The sequence below is a fragment of the Acipenser ruthenus genome, chromosome 43, assembly GCF_902713425.1.
Source record: "Acipenser ruthenus chromosome 43, fAciRut3.2 maternal haplotype, whole genome shotgun sequence".
Classification (NCBI taxonomy): domain Eukaryota; kingdom Metazoa; phylum Chordata; class Actinopteri; order Acipenseriformes; family Acipenseridae; genus Acipenser; species Acipenser ruthenus.
Genome location: NC_081231.1, coordinates 9,896,650 through 9,918,259, shown reverse-complemented (window position 1 = coordinate 9,918,259; position 21,610 = coordinate 9,896,650). Strand labels below are relative to the sequence as shown.

Here is a 21,610-nt window from a genome sequence, read left to right as displayed (position 1 = left end):
ATTATTTATGGTCAATAGACCAGGAATTAAAATAAAATAAAGTTTTTCCCACTGGATTATCGTTGTCTGCCTGTCACTCCTGCACCGCATCACCGCTACACCTGTTCCCCTTACTAACCACTTTGCCACACCTCCACACAGAGATCAGCCATTTCCAGACCCAGGGAAATGTGCTGCCCTGTAGGGATTTCAACACCAGAACAGGAACAGAGCCTGACTGTAGAAGCACACAAGGTAACAGCCATGTATTTGGACAAACCCCTCTGTACCTCACACCTACCTCAATCCACAGAAACAACCCTGATTGTATTGTGAATACAAATGGAGGCAGTTAGTGCATCTCTGCCAAGCCTGGGGTCTGTACATCATTAATGGCAGGATCAGAGGGGACTCTTTAGGTAGATTCACATACTGCTCAGCTCTTGGGACTAGCGTAGCTGATTACGCCATCACTGACCTGGACCCCTCCTTTATTAATGCATTCACTGTCAGACCACAAACACCTCTGTCAGACCACAGTCAAATTACTTTGTTCCTACAAAGAACAGGACAGCCCAGTAACACACTAATACAGCCATGCAAGCTGTACCATCTGAACCATACTTATAAATGGGCTCCAAACAGCACAGAGGAATTCGATAAAGCAACTGGCTCTCCTGAAATCACTAACCTTCCTGACACCTCCCAAATCGCACAGTGCCAGCCTAATGTGAGAGGAGTAAATCTGGCAGTTAAACACATGAATGAAATATTAGAACAAACAGCAAGCAAGGCAAATCTCAAAAAAATGAACAAGTAAAAAACAATCAGAAGCACAAACCCAAAGAAAAATGGTTTGATGATGAATGTGAAACAATAAGGAAAAAACTAAGACAAGAATCAAATCAAAAACATCATCAACCACACAACCCAGATTTACACATCAGGTACTGCGAGACCCTAAAGCAACACAAACACACCCTGAAACAGAGCAAAGAGAAACACATGAACACAACCCTCACAGACACGGAGGAATCTATTAACCAAAATCAGTTCTGCGAATGTGGAACAATATGAACTCCACACAAAAACAAGAACTGACAATACAAGACAAGATGGCGCAAGGGATGAGGCCGAGAGACAGACTGCAGTTTAAACAAAAGACTTTTAATAAATAAGACACAAAATAAACAGGCAGGAGGGCCAAACAAAAAGGTTCTTAAACAAAAAGAAAGTAAACACAAAGCAAAAACTTACAAAAAATAAGGCTTCCCTACAAGAGGATTTTACAAGAGAGGAAGATTTAATTCAAGAAAAACTTAAATCATTAGAACTATCTATTAAAGACAACAAGAATCCACTGGACTTCCCAATCTCCCCACAGGAGCTAGCAGAGAAGCTCCAGGGACTCAAACCCAGGAAAGCCTGTGACCCGACAGCATCAGTACCGAGATGCTCAAACACAGCAGCCCTGAGCTGCAGGAGGCCCTGCTTAAATTATTCAACCTGGTACTACAGGAAGGCTGCTTCCCTGACATCTGGAACCAAGGGCTTATATCCCCAGTTTACAAAAGGAGACAAATTCAACCCCAACAACTACTGAGGCATCTGTGTGAGCAGCAACCTGGGGAAGGTATTCTGCAGTATCATCAATACCCGAATACTGGCCTTCCTTACCGAACACAGTGTCCTGAGTAAGAGTCAGATTGGATTTCTACCAAATTACCAATGACCATATTTACACCCCCACACCCTAATCAACAAACATGTACAACAACAAAATAAAGGAAACATTTTCTCTTGTTTTATAGACTTTAAAAAAGCATCTGATTCCATTTGGCATGAAGGTTTAAATGATAAAATTCTACAACGTGGTGTAGTGGGTAAAATGAGTGCGGAATAAAAATTGGCAACAAAAGAACAGAATTCTTCACAGAGGGTCGTGGAGTGAGACAGGGATGCAGTCTGAGTCCAACACTTCAATATTTACATCAATGAATTAGCAGTGGTGTTGGAGCAGTCTGCAGCCCCTGCCCTCACTCTACACGACAAACAAATTCAATTCCTGCTCTATGCAGATGACTTGGTCCTGCTGTTGCCCACAGAGCAGGGGCTACAGCAGAGCCTGTCACTGCTAGAGCAGTACTGTCACACCTGGGCCCTGACAGGAAACATGAAAAAGACCAGAATTATGATCTTAAAAAGGGCAAGATCTCAAAGAAACAGGTCTCGCTTCACTCTACACAACACCACCCTAGAACACACCACACAATATACATACCTAGGCCTGACCATCAGTGCGTCAGGGAGCTTTAACCCGGCAGTGAATGCACTAAAAGAAAAAGCCTGCAGAGCTTTTTATGCCATCAAAAGGAGGCTTTATAAAATAAATCTACCTGTCAGAATCTGGCAAGTTATCCATCCCAGTGTGCTATACAGAAGTGAGGTATGGAGTCCAGTCAGTCAACAAGATTATATAAAATGGGATAAACATCCAGTAGAAACCCTGCATGCTGAATTCTGCAAAAACATATTACAGGTAGAGCAGAAAACACCAAACCATGCATGCAGGGCTGAATTAGGCTGCTACCCACTGCTCAACAGCATGCAAAAAAGAGCACTACAATTCTGGATGCATCTAAACAGAAGTGAGACAGACTCCCTCCAGTACAAGGCCCTTCTAACCCAAGAGCTCAGCCCAGAAAAGAGTCTCCTCAGCCAGCTGGTCCTGAAGCTCACTACACTAACCCACACTAACACTAACCAGCTTCAGGACAGCTCTGCTACAGCACTGCCAATCAGAGTCAACCAAACTGTAACACAAATCAAAAACTCCTATCTGGAACATTGGGACAAAGAAACAAAAACCCCAAATAAACTGGATTGCTATCAAGCCCTAAAAAGAGACTTTACTCTGGAGGGGATCTCTTCACTGTCAGAGATACAAAGCAGAGGCAGATCATGACCAAGTACAGGCTCAGTGACCACAGCCTGGCCATTGAAAAAGGCCAACACAGGCAGACCTGGCTACCCAGAGAGAACAGGCTCTGTGGTCACTGAGACAGGAGAGATCGAGACAGAGATGCACTTTCTCCTACACTGTGAGAAATACAACCAAACAAGGGACACATTCCTTAAAAAAATGACTATTTCCCTCCCACACTTCCCACAATTGACTGACCCAGATAAACTGTCAGTCCTCCTGGGAGCGGGACACACAGCCCCACTGGCTGCCCAGTATGTAGCCGCCTGTCACAGCCTGAGGGACACACAGTGAGCACTCTGCACAGGGGGAGGCATTGCTGGGGAGGGAGGGAGGTATTTAATATGTGAGTACAGGGTTGCACAGAATTAGTTACGTGTCTGTCTGTCTGTCTGTCTTGTTCGTCTATTTAAGTTTTCTGTTTTGTTCAACCTTTTTATTTACTATAAACCGGTGCAAGCAAGCGCATTTACAATTTCATCCGTCCGGTCTGTGTTATTCATTTCCTGGTTATGACGTCAGCACTCAGCCAGACTGTCACAGGGGGTTATTCAGTACTCAGTGTTTCAATGTTTAATTCAGTGTCTGTGTCTTGTTCTATTCACTATTTGCATTTAAATATATGTTCATAGTGTTTATAAATGCTGTAGTTTTACGTTTATTATAATTATTATTGTTACTGTTATTATTAATATTAACTGTTATTGTACTGTGTAATGCTTTGGCAATACTGCCGATGTTAGTCATGCCAATAAAGCACCTTTGAATTTCAATTTGAGTGGAGGGAGGAAGAGAGAGGGAGGGAGAGAGAGGAGAGACAGCAAGGGAGGGGAGAGAGGAGAGGGGGAGAGGGAAAGAGGAGAGTGAGGGACAGAGGAGGGAGAGAGAGGAGAGGGGGGAGAGGGAAAGAGGAGAGTGAGGAGGAGAGGAGAGGGGGAGATGGAGGAGAGGGGAGAAAGGGAGTGAGAGGAGTGAATGACGGACAGGAGAGGGACGGAGGGAGGGGAGAGGGAGTGAGAGGAGGGAGGGAGGGTATGAGGGAGGGAAAGGAGGGAGAGATGAGAGAGGGAGGGAGGGAGGCAGGGGAGAGGAGAGGAGGGGCATTTGCACATACACATAATTAGAGCTTTTGGATTTCTGTTTTCTCACCCTGAGTTTTCTCATCTCCTTAAGAATTTAAGCAATTCGTGCTTCTCAATCACAACTGTACAACTGATTGAATTTACGTTTCTTTTTCTACTAAATGGGCTTTTAAATCTTACTTTTTCATTGCAAAGCAGAAGCGACTCCTCTTTATTAATGTCAATACAGTCACGCACAGCGATTGTAATAAAGTGTGTCCAGCATAAAATACTGTATTGTTCATTCTAGCTTTAATAAAGAGGAGTCTCTTATTAACATGTCGCGATCTCGTTTGCACGTCCTGCTTGTAATGAAAATGAAGGCTTGGCTGATTGAAAAGCCCATTTAGTTGTTTCACAGAATGAATCAAGTTTACTATGAACACGTTTCTCAGTTGTGATTGAGAGACACAAACTGCTTCACAGGGATCAGATGAATTCTTAAAGCAGAGTAGAAAAGTCGGGTAAAACACTGACAATCAGAAGCCCAGCCTCGAGTATACACTGGGATATGCATCCCCGCTGAGGAGAAGAGGAGAGGAGAGGTGAGAAGGATAGAGGGAGGGGGTACACTCATGAGAGGAGAGGTGCGGACAGGCTCCAGATTGGGACACTCTTAATAATGTGTATAAAGAATGTCTGTACCAAGTTTCATCACAATCAGATCAGCAGTTCTCTAGATGCATGTCAAAGTGTAACATATGGACCCCTGCAGTGTCTACATGTGATCTTCACTTCACAGTGAGTTCACAATCTGGGGCAGTATAACTAAACACACTTTCTCCTCTACTTTTCAGTGTTTCCTTTGGGAGGCACACGAGGCTGGCGTTGTTGAGCTGGGAGTGCACAGAGGTTTAAATGCTGGGTCAGGGTCATAGGTTTCAGTGTCATCTTACACACATGAATGTGCATCAGGGCAGACTGAGGCTGACAGGCGGGATCGATATTGGGTTTTTAAAATGTGGAAACAGCACTGCTTAACCCTTTAAAGGACCAAGCATTTATAATGTGGTTAACCCTTTAAGAACCAAGCATTTATAATGTGGTTAACTCTTTAAGGACCAAGCATTTATAATGTGGTTAACTCTTTAAGGATCAAGCATTTATAATGTGGTTAACCCTTTAAGGACCAAGCATTTATAATGTGGTTAACCCTTTAAGAACCAAGCATTTATAATGTGGTTAACCCTTTAAGGACCAAGCATTTATAATGTGGTTAACCCTTTAAAGGACCAAGCATTTATAATGTGGTTAACCCTTTAAGGACCAAGCATTTATAATGTGGCTAACCCTTTAAAGGACCAAGCATTTATAATGTGGTTAACCCTTTAAAGGACCAAGCATTTATAATGTGGTTAACCCTTTAAAGGACCAAGCATTTATAATGTGGTTAACCCTTTAAGAACCAAGCATTTATAATGTGGTTAACCCTTTAAGAACCAAGCATTTATAATGTGGTTAACCCTTTAAAGGACCAAGCATTTATAATGTGGTTAACCCTTTAAAGGAACAAGCATTTATAATGTGGTTAACCCTTTAAGAACCAAGCATTTATAATGTGGTTAACTCTTTAAGGACCAAGCATTTATAATGTGGTTAACTCTTTAAGGACCAAGCATTTATAATGTGGTTAACCCTTTAAGGACCAAGCATTTATAATGTGGTTAACCCTTTAAGGACCAAGCATTTATAATGTGGCTGACCCTTTAAAGGACCAAGCATTTATAATGTGGTTAACCCTTTAAAGGACCAAGCATTTATAATGTGGTTAACCCTTTAAGGACCAAGCATTTATAATGTGGCTAACCCTTTAAAGGACCAAGCATTTATAATGTGGTTAACCCTTTAAAGGACCAAGCATTTATAATGTGGTTAACCCTTTAAAGGACCAAGCATTTATAATGTGGTTAACCCTTTAAGGACCAAGCATTTATAATGTGGTTAACCCTTTAAAGGACCAAGCATTTATAATGTGGTTAACCCTTTAAGGACCAAGCATTTATAATGTGGTTAACCCTTTAAGGACCAAGCATTTATAATGTGGTTAACCCTTTAAAGGACCAAGCATGTATAATGTGGTTAACCCTTTAAGGACCAAGCATTTATAATGTGGTTAACCCTTTAAGGACCAAGCATTTATAATGTGGTTAACCCTTTAAAGGACCAATCATTTATAATGTGGTTAACCCTTTAAGGACCAAGCATTTATAATGTGGTTAACCCTTTAAGGACCAAGCATTTATAATGTGGTTAACCCTTTAAGGACCAAGCATTTATAATGTGGTTAACCCTTTAAGGACCAAGCATTTGTAATGTGGTTAACCCTTTAAAGGACCAAGCATGTATAATGTGGTTAACCCTTTAAGGACCAAGCATTTATAATGTGGTTAACCCTTTAAGGACCAAGCATTTATAATGTGGTTAACCCTTTAAAGGACCAAGCATTTATAATGTGGTTAACCCTTTAAGGACCAAGCATTTGTAATGTGGTTAACCCTTTAAAGGACCAAGCATGTATAATGTGGTTAACCCTTTAAGGACCAAGCATTTATAATGTGGTTAACCCTTTAAGGACCAAGCATTTATAATGTGGTTAACCCTTTAAAGGACCAAGCATTTATAATGTGGTTAACCCTTTAAGGACCAAGCATTTATAATGTGGTTAACCCTTTAAAGGACCAAGCAAGTTCTTTTCTTCTAAACACTCTGGGGAGCATTATAAAGCACTTCAGAAACCAGACAAGCTTTTCACTTTTTTTTCTAAATGATATTTTGTTTCTTTTCTTTTTTTAACGTTATGTATTTTTCTATTATGATCTATTGTGCTTAGAGATACATGTATAAAAATGTCTTATTCTATGACCCGAGGGACCTTCCAATACTTCCTGAAAGTTTTGTTGATGTTTGGGCAAATTACAAGACACTGTTTCACCTGAGTGATTGCAATGACAGAATACACGTTTATCCTCAGGGTCTTTAGAAGCAATAATGGACACTACTCTCGATTATTTACTAAAAATAAATATGTATAAATAAAATAATAGTTCTTTAATCCATTATTATCAGCAATAAGACAAAATAATAAATACATGTAGTTCCTGAAACATGAACCCTTATATCCACTCGTTTGATATTTAGAAATGTTGTAAAAACATATATATTAAAACACGAGACAGAATAAATGTTCTAATATAACTATAAGTCGAATATATTGAATTTATAGTGTTTCACGGTTATTTTCTTTGCTGTAAACAAGTTCCTCTGTCATGTTTTGTCTCTGTGTGTTGCCATGAAATGTCTCCGCCCTTTACAAATGAAATGCCCGTCTCAGTGACATCACACGAATAAACAACCAATCAGGCAGTGAAGTTCAACCCCTCCCCTATCCAACGACATGCGTTAACAAGCTGTACTGCAAAGTATGGTGTCCCAGCAAGTGAAAGAAACGAAGTGTGTTTTAATCGTGTTTACCTGATCACGGGCCCAGAATGACACTTCAGTATGATCGTGTTACACCATCACGCCCTTAAAGGGTTAATGGCAGTGTCAGAGGCAACAACTAGAGTTTCTGAATGTTTAACTATGCCACTCCCCGGAACTACATCCCTCTTCTCTGAGTGGACAGCTAAACCGAGATCCCTGCTATCATTGGATGCTTCAAGTGTCCATTAAAGAAATGACTGATGTTATGAACTGGAGTGATTCCACCTATCACTTTCCATTTTGTTTTATTAAATCTTGAAGCAGCCAATGATAGCACTAGCAGGGAGGGACTTTGGAACCCTCAGGCCTAAAGTGAAATATTGGGACTGGTATTTAGTTATGATCAGTGATAATAAGCTGAGTTACCCAGAGATCACTGACAGATCCCAGAGTGTAAAGAGTGAGAGAGAGAGAGAGAGAGAGAGAGAGAGAGAGAGAGAGAGAGAGAGAGAGAGAGAGAGAGAGAGAGAGAGAGAGAGAGAGAGAGAGAGAGGGGGGGGGGTAAAGGGGGAATACTGTAAGAAAGTTAGGCAAAAAGGGAAGGGAGAAAAAGAGGGGATACCAGATCCAAATTCTGAAACACCAATCAGATAAGTGGTTACCTAGATGTATGTAAAAGTGTAACACCTGGGAGAGAGGGAGAGAGAAAGAGGGGGTTAGTAGGGGAAAGGAAAGGGAGAAAGAGAGGGGGAGGGGCTGAGAGATGGTAGGTTAAAGAGAGATGGGTTAGGGGATGAGGGAGAGACTGGGGAGAGAGGGAGGGGAGAGACACAGGCTCCAGGTTATGATACTCTTACTAATTTGTTCTACAGAATGCCCGTACCAAGTTTCATCACAATTGGAAAGCGGTTCTATATCTAATATGTACCTGCCACTTGGGACAAGCACCCATGTGAGGAAAGGAGAGAGGATAGAGGGGAAAGGAAGATAGGAAGAGAGAAAGAGGGATTTTCAGAATAGATTTCAATTGAATCTGAACCATTATTCAGCCAAGCCACAGACTAACCCCTATTCTTAAATGACAATGCTGATGTGTTTAGAGAAACAGCCGGAGTACAAACAAAAGACTTGGGGCTTGAACCTCAAACCACTTCCAATGAACTACATGAGCTCTTTAAGACAGAGGAGGTGAAGAGAGAGGGGAGAGGAGAGGCAGGGGAAGAGAGGGGAGACAGTGAAATATAGAAGGAAGGGGAAGAGATGATGGAGAAAAGGAGAGATGAAGAGGAGGAGGAAGGGTGTAAGAGAGGGAGAGGGAGGACAGTAAGATGGGAAGAAAAGAGAGAGGGGAGAACATGGCTTTAAAAAAACTGTAGAGCAGAGAGGAGATGCCCACTGTCAAAGACCAAATTAAATCAGTTGTTGACAGTGGGCTGTCCCTCTGCACTAGAAAAAACTGTTATACCAAAAATCAATCAGAAATATCAGACTTCAGCAACACATAGTAAACTGAAGCCAAAAATGAAACAGTAACACCAACCTTCAGGACAGTAATACTGATAGATACACTGATAGCAATACTGATGAATATACTGATAGTAATAATGCCAAAAAAGTACTGCAAGTTATTTCAAGTGATCCGGTTCGATAGGAAACCGGTCCACTACATCTTGCAGGTATTGTTATAATTTATGAACGTGATACTGGCTCTTTTTTCCTCATTATTTTTTAATCAGCAAATCAAACAGTTACTGTCTTTCTTGTTCCACAAACAGGAATGTGATGATTCTGAGTTCTGTTTTCAAGACAATCTTGTGTTTGGACGGTCAGAGATGAAGTTTTACATGTTGCAGGTTTGCCGTACTCACCAATATTCTGAGATTTTAGCATCCTAGAGAACCACATCCGAGTGACAATTCCCTAAAAACAACAACAATAGTCAAGAGAGTGAATCAATGAATGAATGAATGAATGCATTCCAGCTGTCTGTGAGTGTCTTCTTTATCAATTCATTATACTTTGACCTGTGTTAATATATATGTGCCATTTGACAGAGACTTGTAGTAGTATTTGTCAAATAGCACAGATATTACCACAGGGCAAAGTATTATTAAGTGCAGTTTAATAAAAGGATTGCTTGTCTGCTAATGAATAGAAATGATCATCTCCCAATCCCTGTGTGCTCCACTGTGACACAAAGCACATGTACAAGTATATAGCTGAGTTCTGCTGTGGGTTTATCTTGCTGCTCTCACCTTGTCTGCCTTCTCCTTGATCAGGGCCCACATGATGAACGCCATGATGGGTAAGATGTTACTCTGCTTGCCTCGTTTCCACTCCTTCACCCGCTCTGCAAGATCCTGTTCCACAGCCTCCCCCACTGAGACAGATTTCTGGTTAAAGACAATAGAGATTAGAGGATAAGGGGTCTTCACTCCAGACCACAGTGTGTCAGGAACTCTAGAGAAGGATTTGGGTAATGTTTTGAAATGAATCACACAAACATGTCAGTATCATACATCCCTGCCATGGCTGTGAATTCAAAACAGTAGAGCACTCTGCTATCTCCCTGTCAACATTGCATACCAATCTAAATGGAGCCTCATTGTGAAAAACAACTTGATATCAGAGGCTAGATTTACTAAATGAATCTATCTACATTGTAGCATCAAATGACTGCATGTGCTTACATTATAGCAGTGATTAACTCATGAATGAAAAATAAAAAGATATCCTGTTCAGAACAGATCACTAGCAGTGTGGGTGTGGAGGAATGAGATACAGGAACCTCTTTTGAGATGCTCTCATGGACAGTATGTTCAGAACAGATCACTAGCAGTGTGGGTGTGTAGGAATGAGATACAGGAACCTCTTTTGAGATGCACTCATGGACAGTATGTTCAGAACAGATCACTAGCAGTGTGGGTGTGTAGGAATGAGATACAGGAACCTCTTTTGAGATGCACTCATGGACAGTATGTTCTGAACAGATCACTAGCAGTGTGGGTGTGTAGGAATGAGATACAGGAACCTCTTTTGAGATGCACTCATGGAGAGTGTGTTCAGAACAGATCACTAGCAGTGTGGGTGTGTAGGAATGAGATACAGGAACCTCTTTTGAGATGCTCTCATGGACAGTATGTTCAGAACAGATCACTAGCAGTGTGGGTGTGTAGGAATGAGATACAGGAACCTCTTTTGAGATGCCCTCATGGACAGTGTGTTTAGACCCAGCTGTTGAAATGTGTTAAAATCTTACCTCTGGCACTGTCTTCAGATCTCTTGCCCACTCCATGATGATGTCATGACCGTCCTTCAGTCTTTGCTCCTTCTCTTGGTTCAGCTCCTCCCCCTGGTTCTGCCCCGCCCCCTCACTCAGCTCCTCCCCCTCTGGTCCTGGGAGATCCTTTTTGTTTCTCAGTTCTGCCCCTTTTCTTGTCTCAACCGGCCCAGCACTCTGGCTTTGCTTTGGTGTCTATGAACAGAACACATCACAATATCAGTGTTCTCAGGGCAGCAGCTTCCCTTCTCTCAGCCAGTCCAGCTCTCTGGCTTTGACTCCCAGAGAGATCACAATTCGTTCTCTCACAGAAACACACAGTGAAGTTACAGGTTAACAATAGACTGCAATTGCAATACGTAGCTGTGACGGAAATATAATGAGTTCTGGTTGTAAATCTCCCTCTCGACCTGTGAGGGCACTAAGTAGCGAAAGGGAAAGGCTTTGGACAGGTTGGCCTGACAGTTCATTCCCTGGGTCGGGAGGTCAGTTAGTCTGGAAAAAGACAAGACTGGTGCAGGAATGTATTGACCTGGAAGGTAAACGAGTCAATAGAATCAGCTGCAATCATTTACCAAGGGGTCATGCATATTCGCATAAAAGGGGATGGAGAATTGTAAATCTTTTCCTTTGCTTGGTTTTTATTAAGAGACTGGAAGGACTGTAATTTGTTAGTAACTGTCTGTGTTTTTGAACCACCAGACGTCTAACATGAATACGGAGCTGTTGCCTTGGGACAGCACCAAACCAGATCACCATTGCACTAAAACTGTCACGAACTATAATAAATTGTTCACACCCACCTCAAGCACTACTGCATGCATCGGGACGGGTGATCGTGGCAAGTATTATTGTGGGGCAGATAACGTGTCTTTATTATTTAGGGCTGCAATCCCTGTTTTCTGTACTCCAGGTTTTACATATTGCTGTGTATTACCGGAGCTTATTATTTGGTCACCAGGCCTGTATTATAAGTAAAACAAACTCTGTCTGTGCAGAGGTGCAGTGCACTGCATCACCTCTGCACTGCATCACCTCTGCACCTGTACATAATCAGCAACCACACGTGGTGTCAGAACATGGGATGGATCGCAATGCACTAGCGGAGCTGCTGGAGGCGCTGGATAGGAGGAGCGCTACACTGCGCTCATTGAAAAGGTAGGGCTGGCACTTTCCACAGCACCAGCCCCTACCGTAACACCAGCAATGTTGACATCGAAGGCTCGGGCGATGAAGATGATGGCGGAGGATGACCCAGAGGCATACTTGGTGGCGTTTGAGAGGATAGCTACCACCGCGTCATGGCCGCGGGAGCTCTGGGCAAGCCAGCTGGGACCCTGCCTGATTGGGGAGGCTCAGGCAGCCTACCAGGCCATGAGCGACCTCAGCGCCACCAGTTATAACCTGGTCAAGCTGGCCATTCTCCACCGCCTCAACATTACGGCAGAGACCCACCGGGTACGGTTCAGGGAGTACCGAAGATCCTGGGAGACAAGCCCCAGGGTGGTTGCGGAGTGGTTGTATGACCACATGGTCCACTGGCTGACCCCAGAGAAGAAAACCAACCTGGAAATGGGGGAAGCTGTGGTGGTGGAGCAATTCTGCCATGTGGTCGGTGCCGATACCCAGGCCTGGATACGGTGCCACAACCCTGACACCCTGGAAGCCACTGTAAAACTGGCGGAGGATTATGAGCACTACCTGGTCTCCGCTCGGATTGGGATACTGTCGGTTCCCGCCCCTCGGAGCAGCCGACCCCCATCTCTCTGCTCCAACACCACCCCTACCATCAGTCCCGGGACCCAGACCTCCAAGACGCCTACCCCAATGGGCCCCCTTGCCTCCTCTTCATGGAGACCAAGGCTGGCCCCCAGCTGGGGTAGAGGTGCTGCCCCTGCCCCGCTGCCCTACCAGCAACGGGACAACTACATAACCAATGTTCCCTCTGTCCCCTCAACGTGTTTTAGGTGCAACCAACATGGACATCTGCCATGGAATGTGACGTGCTCTCATGTAATTGGGCACCTGAGATAGGTAAGCGCGGGGAAAATGGTCGGAAGGGGCCTTGTATGATTGATGTGGTTTTAGGCAATGTGAAAACCCACGCATTAGTGGACACAGGATGTGAGCAAATCTTGATTAGAACAGCTCTCTTGGGCAGTGTGTCGTGGCAGCCACGAGGTGAGGTGGCCATCTCCTGTATCCATGGAGACACGACGGCATGCCCCACACTAAAAGTATATTTATCGGTAGGACTGATAAAACATCACCTGGTAGAAGGGGCGGCGGAAAGGTTGCCACATCCAGTTATTCTGGGCCGAGACTGGCCAAAATTTAAAGAACTAATGCAAATAATGGCAGTCTCAGCTGCACACGTAAACATGGCAGAAGAAAAAGGAATAAATTGGTGATGTGTTTCCTTTTCAAGCCAAAACGTTTTCTCCCATTTTCCGTCCCAGAAAAACATACAAGGGGAGATGGACCGCAAAATGGGAGGGAGCATCCCTGAGACAAGGCTGGGGTCTGGTGGGAGAGTGCTTGAATGGTAACAAACGCCAGTCAAAAGGAGTCGGAACGCAGTGTGACCGAGAGGGCGAGGTTACTGGGCCATCCAGGGCAGATGCTACTCCAGCCTCTCTCAATATACCGGACATGTGGTACTCAAGCGCGGACATAGTGTTGGGCCAACATAATGACCCATCACTAGTGCACGCTTGGGGGCTGGTCCGGTTTATTGAAGGTAAGGATGTTGATGGCGCTGGGGCGCTAGTATATCCGCACTTCAATGTCAAGGGGCAATTACTATATAGGGTAAATCTAGCCACGGGCACAGGACAGCCTGTGGATGCAACATCGACAATGGATAATTGCAAAGCATACAACATGGTTTATTTAGATTTCCAGAAAGCTTTTGACAAAGTCCAGCATAAAAGATTAAATCTCAAACTGAACATAGTAGGGATTCAAGGAAATGCATGCACATTGATTAAGGAGTGGTTAACATGTGGAAAACAGAAAGTACTGATTAGAGGAGAAACCTCAAAATGGAGTGAGGTAACCAGTGGTGTACCACAAGGATCAGTATTAGGTCCTCTGCTATTCCTAATCTACATTAATGATTATGGAATAGTAAGCAAACTTGTTAAATTTGCAGACGACACAAAAATAGGAGGAGTGGCAGCAGCAAAGGTCATTGAAAATGATCTAGACAGCAATCAGAATTGGGCAGACACATGGCAAATGACATTTAATAGAGAAAAGTGTAAAGTGCTGCACACAGGCAACAAAAATGTGCATTATAAATATCATATGGGAGATACTGAAATTGAAGAAGGAATCTATGAAAAAGACCTAGGAGTTTATGTTGACTGAAATGTCTTCATCTAGACAATGTGAGGAAGCTATAAAAAAGGCCAACAAGATGCTCGGATATATTGTGAGAAGTGTTGAATTTAAATCAAGGGAAGTAATGTTAAAACTTTACAATGCATTAGTAAGACCTCATCTAGACTATTGTGCTCAGTTACAAAAAGGATATTGCTGCTCTAGAAAGAGTGCAAAGAAGAGCAACCAGAATTATCCCGGCTTTAAAAGGCATGTCGTATACAGACAGGCTAAAATAATTTAATCTATTCAGTCTTGAACAAAGAAGACTACGCGGTGATCTGATTCAAGCATTCAGAATCCTAAAAGGTATTGACAATGTCGACCCAGGGGACTTTTTCAACCTGAAAAAAGAAACAAGGACCAGGGGTCACAAATGGAGATTAGATAAAGGGGCATTCAAAACAGAAAATAGGAGGCACTTTTTTACACAGAGAATTGTGAGAGTCTGGAACCAACTCCCCAGTAATGTTGTTGAAGCTAACATCCTGGGATCCTTCAAGAAGCTTCAAGAAGCTTGATGAGATTATGGGATCAATAAGCTACTAACAACCAAACGAGCAAGATAGTTTGAATGGCCCCCTCTCGTTTGTAAACTTTCTTATGTGCTCACACAATTATTGGTTCCCCCGTCTTGTCGGACCGAGGTCATGAGGCTGGGGCATGATATCCCTTTTGTGGGGCACCTCGGAGCTGACAAGACAAGGAAGCGGATATTGGCTCGATTCTATTAGGTAGGTCTTAATACTGATGTGTTGAAATATGTAGCCACATGCCCAGACTGCCAGCGAGTAGCGCCGGGTCGAGTGCGCCCCGCCCCTTTGGTTCCACTGCCGATTATTTCCACTCCTTTTGAATGCATTGCAATGGACATAGTGGGCCCTTTGCTACCTTCTGACTCTGGGTATACGCATATATTAGTAGTGGTAGATTATGCAACACGATACCCGGAGGCAGTTCCATTGAGGTCCACTAGTGCTGCTGCAATAGCCACCGAGTTAGTACAGATTATGGCTAGAGTAGGGATCCCCAAACAGATCTTGACTGATCATGGAACCAATTTTCTGTCTAACACGTTACAGCAGGTATATAAAATATTAAAAATACGTCCCATCAGGACGTCTGTTTATCATCCACAGATGGACGGTCTGGTGGAATGTTTTAATCAGACCTTGAAGTCGATGCTGAGACAGTTTGTAACGCAAGAGCAGAAACACTTGGCATCGCTTCTCCCTTACCTCCTTTTTTCAGTGAAAGAGGTGCCGCAGAGTTCGACAGGGTTCTCCCCCTTCGAGCTCTTGTACGGCCGACAGCCTCGCGACATCCTCGATCTGTTGAGAGAGGGGTGGGAAGAGCACAAAGGCACGTCCAAAAATGTAGTGCAGCATGTGCTCCTACTAAGAGATCGCCTAGATTTGGTCGGTCGTTTGGCCCAGGACAACCTCAGATCGGCTCAGCACCGACAACAGCAGCATTACAACAAAAATGCACTAATTCGAACCTTTCGACCAGGAGACAAGGTAATGCTGCTACTTCCCTCATCAGAATCCAAGTTATGTGCTAAATGGCAGGGGCCATATGAAGTGATTCGGGCTATAGGAAAGGTGAATTATGAAATTAGACAGTCCGATCGCCGTAATGAACATGAAATTTATCATGTCAATTTATTAAAGCCTTGACAGGCAAGGGAGGTCTTGTTTATAGCCCCAGGCAACATAGAGGATGATTTAGGCCCCTGTCCAGAGACTCCTAGCACAAAAATCATTCCGATGGGGGAACAATTGGTTCCAGACCAGCAAACTGAGCTGCGTAAGCTTATTGAGGAATTCAGCTATGTTTTTCCTGACTTGCCCGGCAGGTCGATGAACTTTTAGACAGACTGGGTAAGGCGAGGTTTATCTCCACCTTGGACCTGAAGAAGGGATACTGGCAGATCCCTCTAACCCGCAGTTCTAGAAAGAAAACCGCATTTTCAACACCAGAGGGGCTGTTTCACTTTAAAACCATGCCGTTTGGGCTACATGGTGCGCCCGCTGCCTTTCAGAGACTGATGGACCAGGTTTTACGCCCACATCATGAATATGCAGCACCTGGCAAGAGCATTTGGCTAGGATTGCAGCTGTCCTTCAGTCTCTAAGGGTAGCCCGGCTGACAGCTAACTTGAGAAAATGTGCGTTTGCCAAGACAGAGACTCAATATTTGGGATTTTTAATGGGGATGGAAGGGTAAGACCTGTGGTCCCCAAAATCCAGGCTTTTGTTAACGCAGTGATCCCCAAAACCAAGACTCAGGTGAGGTCACTACTGGGATTAGCCAGTTATTACCGCCGCTTTATCCCCGAGTATGCCACAGTGTTTAACCCTTTAGTTGACCTCACCAAAAAGAGTGCTCCAAATTTAATTAAGTGGTCAGCTGAGTGTCAGGGGGCGTTTGATACTATTAAGCGTAGACTTTGCCAGGCCCCCACTCTTATCACACCAGATTTCACCAAAAGATTCATCCTCCACACCGACGGCTCGGATGTGGGTTTGGGTGCTGTCTTGTCTCAAAAGGTAGATGGAGTAGAACACCCGATACTGTACATCAGTAAAAAAAATGCTACCTTGGGAACGCAACTACTCTGTAGTCGAAAAGGAGTGTTTGGCCATCAAATGGGCTACTCACTCTTTACAATACTACCTGCTGGGACACTCATTTGATCTGGTCACAAACCACGCCCCACTCAAGTGGTTAAGCACAATGAAGGACAGCAATGCCCGGATAACTCGGTGGTATCTGGCGTTGGCGCCCTTCATGTACCATATGGTACACCGTGCGGGGAAAGACCACCAAAATGCGGATTATTTTTCCCGGGAGGGGGGAGTAATGAGAAAGACAGATTCAGCCGAGTGTTCCTTCAGCTCCACTCTGAGCGGTGGGATATGTGACGGAAATATAATGAGTTTGGGTTGTAAATCTCCCTCTCGACCTGTGAGGATACGAAGTAGCTAAAGGGAAAGGCTTTGGACAGGTTGTCCTGACAGTTCATTCCCTGGGTCGGGAAGTCAATCAGCCTGGAAAAAGACAAGACTCAGTTGCAGGAACGTATTGACCTGGAAGGTAAACGAGTCAATAGAGTCAGCTGCAATTGTTTACCAAGAGGTCATGCATAATCGCATAAAAGGGGCCGGAGAATTGTAAATCTTTTCCTTCGCTTGGTTTTTATTAAGAGACTGGAAGGACCGTGAGAGACACCGAGACTTGTGTGTTAAAAGAAATATTCGTGAGTGTTTTGTTTTGTTTGTAATTTGTTAGTAACTGTGTTTTTGAACCACCAGACAGCTAACACGAATCCGGAGCTGTCACCTTGGGCCAGCCCCAAACCGGATCACCATTGCACTAAAACTGTCACGAACTATAAACTAAAACTGTCACAAACACTACTGCACGCACTGGGACGGGGGATCGGGGAAGATAACGTGTCTTTATTATTTAGGGCTGCAATCCCTGTTTTTCTGTACTCCGGGTTTTACATATTGCTGTGTATTACCGAAGCTTATTATTTGGTCACCAGGATTAAAAATAAAACAAACTATTTTCCATACCGGATTACAAATCTCTGTCTGTTTATTCCTGCACTGCATCACCTCTGCACCTGTACATAATCAGCAACCACTGGCTGATTAATTTGGTCTGCAAACTGCATCCTTGTTTACTGTTGTATGAGATGCTCAAGGCACAGGAAAACACTATCATGGTATAAGAGTAGTATTAGCATGGGAAACTGCAATATTATTGTGCACATTTACTGTGGTACACTTACATGAGGGGCATTCTGTAATATATAAAATAAATTACATCTCCCTGACACCCAACTGTCACTGCAACCTGCCTGTGAACCTGATTCTCAGCTCTCACTGCACCCTGCCTGTGAACCTGATTCTCAGCTCTCACTGCACCCTGCCTGTGAACCTGATTCTCAGCTCTCACTGCACTCTGTCTTCACTTCGATCTTAATTCTCTGCGTCTCTCTTTACCTGGGCCAGCTTGTCCAACTCGTCAGTCCATTTCATGATGAAGCAGCGACACTCTTCCAGGCTGCACGTATCCTCACTGGACACAGGGGTAGGTATGGCAGAGTTCTGAAATCAATCAATAAGAAATCATTCAAATAGGGAATTTAACCACAAGCACTGCAGAAACCAGTTTAGCTGAATTTGAAACCAGTGAGACTAGCTGAAACCAGTTTAGTTGAATTTGAACAGGAATGAAACAGTCTCCTCAGCTGTTTCAATGACACCCCACCTCTGCCCCTCCCCTCCTCCTCTACTCTCCATACCTTGAAGACTCTCCTTTGCCACTGCTCCATGATCAAGTGCTTTCACCCTCTTCTCTGCACCTGTCCCCTCCCTCTGTGTAACTGTCTGCAATAACCAAGCAACCAACTCCCCTCTCTATCCCCATCCCACCTTCTCTCTGCCCCCTCCCCTCCCTCTCTGTACCTTCAAGACTCTGTTCAGCTCCTTTGCCAGCTCCATGATGGAGTGTCGACACTCTTCCAGGCTCCATTCACCAACCTCTTGATGTCTGGACTTTCTATCAGACCCCCCCTGTGGAATGAGTGAATAATTACAAACATTCAGGATGGGTTCAGATCTTCACTATTCTACTGTAGATGCTCACATGCATATTATTAAAATAGATTCATATACAAAACTACTGTGGGTTAATAACATTATTATTATTATTATTATTATTATTATTTATTTCTTAGCAGACGCCCTTATCCAGGGTGACTTACAATCATAAGCAAATACATTTCAAGTATCACAGTACAAGTAATAATACAATTAAGAGCAAGATAAACACAATGACTTTGGTTCAAGCAAGTAGAAGTGTGACAAAATACGATTCAATAATACATCAGATAACAGTGTCAGTGATAGTTACATCAGGATATGATTAAATACAAAATACTACAGATTAACACTTGGCAGATTACAGTACTCAGAAGTACAGGATTAAATGCTGTAAAATAGGGGGCAGATAAGAGCAAGTAAAGCACATTTAAGGAAGGGTGATAAGTGTCCCAGGGGAAGAAGAGAGGAGTTTTACAGGTGCTTTCTGAAGAGGTGAGTCTTGAGGAGGCGCCAGATATTAACAGGATTAATATCCTTTGAATAAGAAACTCTTAATTGATAATATACAGCATGACACTTAACTACACCCACACTTTTCATCTCTCTCTCTTTTCCCAATTCTCTTTCACTCACAATCTCCCCTTTTGTTTCCCCCCTGTCTCATTCACCTGCCAATTAACAATCCCCCTCCACCCCCCACCCCTCATTCTGTAACTTAAACTCTCCTCATCAAACCAGGAATCTGCAAAAGAAAAGTTCATTCATTTAATTACTGTAGTATGAAAACAAGTACATACAATACATTAAAAGTCTGATTATAACATTCATTCGGAACCAGACTACTCTCAGTCATAAAATGAGTTTCACTGGGAGCTGTAATCTGGTTCAGCATCGAATGGGCATTTAACTGTATTGTATACCATAAAATACATTTTAGACAAAATTCACAGAAAAACATTCTGGTTTAGTTTTACTTTGTTTGTTCATCCACAGTGGCTCCTGACCTCACACAGCTGCTCCTCATCTCACACAGCTGCTCCTCACCTCACACAGCTGCTCCTAATCTCACACAGCTGCTCCTCATCTCACACAGCTGCTCCTAATCTCACACAGCTGCTCCTCATCTCACACAGCTGCTCCTCATCTCACACCGCTGCTCCTCATCTCACACAGCTGCTCCTCACCTCACACCGCTGCTCCTGACCTCACACAGCTGCTCCTGACCTCACACAGCTGCTCCTGACCTCACACAGCTGCTCCTGACCTCACACAGCTGCTCCTCACCTCACACAGCTGCTCCTCATTTTACGCAGCTGCTCCTCATCTCACACAGCTGCTCCTGACCTCACACAGCTGCTCCTCACCTCACACAGCTGCTCCTCACCTCACACAGCTGCTCCTCACCTAACACAGCTGCTCCTCACCTCACACAGCTGCTCCTCATCTCACACCGCTGCTCCTCATCTCACACCGCTGTTCCTCATCTTACAGAGCTGCTCCTGACCTCACACAGATAAGTCACAGTTTGCTCCCATTCCGTGTGCTGCACAGGGTCTTCAAACACACACTGAAGTTCTGGTATAGAGCGAGTGCACTCAGTGGAACTGAAGCCAGTGGCCTGCCACAGCCTGAGTCAGTCTACAGTGTCATCTTTACACAGCAAGCATGGACAAGATAGAGAAACACTGCACTGCAAAGAGGAGGGTGAAAGAAACTGCTGGTTGATTAAAGATGAAGGGCCATATTCATAAAGCATGTTTACCTCTTAAATGTGTTTAAGTAAAATTGATTGGTACACATAGTTAATATAGAGTTAGTTTGTATGTTTTCACTTTTGTTTTATTATTTGCTTGTTTCTGTCAAATCATGTATGTTTGAATCCAGTCAACAACTCTAAAAATAAAGGAGCCATCCCACGGGACTGAAATTGAGAATGTTGTTCCTATATTTAAAAAGGGAGATAAATTTCTGGGAACTACAGACCTATAAGTTTAACATGAATTATATGTAAAACCATGGAAACTATAATAAGGACCAAAATGCAGGAATATTTATATAGTATCAACATTATAGGAGACAGCCAGCATGGCTTTAGGAAGGGTAGATCTTGTTTAACTAATTTCTTTCAGCAGGAGACTACTAGAGTGCATTCTCCTATATAAATGAACTGGACCTAATCAGTAAGATGTGCAAATTTGCAGATGACACAAACCTGGGAGGGGCAGCCAACTCCCAATCAGCAACTTTAATAATACAAAGAGATTTAGACAGGATTCAAGCTTGGCACCAAAGTGAGCGAGCATCAGTGAGCCAAATGTTCATATGATTTCACTGTTTAAAGTTAAATGCCTGGTAAACACTTTATGAACACGGCCCTAAGCTTTCTCTGAAACAGCAGTCTGCTCGTGTCTGATTACAAATGATATGTGGTCACATCAACCAGAATTTGATGATTACATTGTTCTTTAAATAGTGTGATTGGAAAACTGGATTCTTGCATGTATTGTGGATTTTAAAATGTTTAAATCATAGACTTTTTACCAATGGAAACTAGAATCTCTTCTAATGATCAGTGTCACCATACCTTAGGGTTGCTGAGATCAGGTCTTTTCCAACTCATGGACTTGGCATTACGTACAGGGATTATACTCTTATAGTCACAGTCGAAACTGCCAAAACTCTGAGAAACAATGAGGATTCCTGATGCACCTGTAACTGTGGAGACAGAGAGGGAGTGAGAGACTGAGGATTCCTGATGCACCTGTAACTGTGGAGACAGAGAGGGAGTGAGAGACTGAGGATTCCTGATGCACCTGTAACT

The 21,610-nt window shown here is 43.5% G+C and overlaps 1 protein-coding gene across 3 annotated transcripts in view; it reads right to left on the bottom strand.

The window, feature by feature from the left end:
• The window catches only part of LOC117965865 (uncharacterized), a 189,850-nt gene that overhangs the window by 161,393 nt on the left and 6,847 nt on the right, over positions 1–21,610 (bottom strand). For 2 of the 3 annotated variants that reach the window (XM_059011947.1, XM_059011950.1), the window contains exon 4: positions 21,374–21,504. In XM_059011947.1, the coding sequence (XP_058867930.1) occupies positions 21,374–21,504 (131 nt within the window). Of the gene's footprint in view, positions 1–9,761; positions 9,900–10,765; positions 10,982–18,186; positions 18,292–18,651; positions 18,760–21,373; positions 21,505–21,610 lie in introns of all 3 variants that reach the window. The other variant, XM_059011949.1, reaches the window with a different exon arrangement.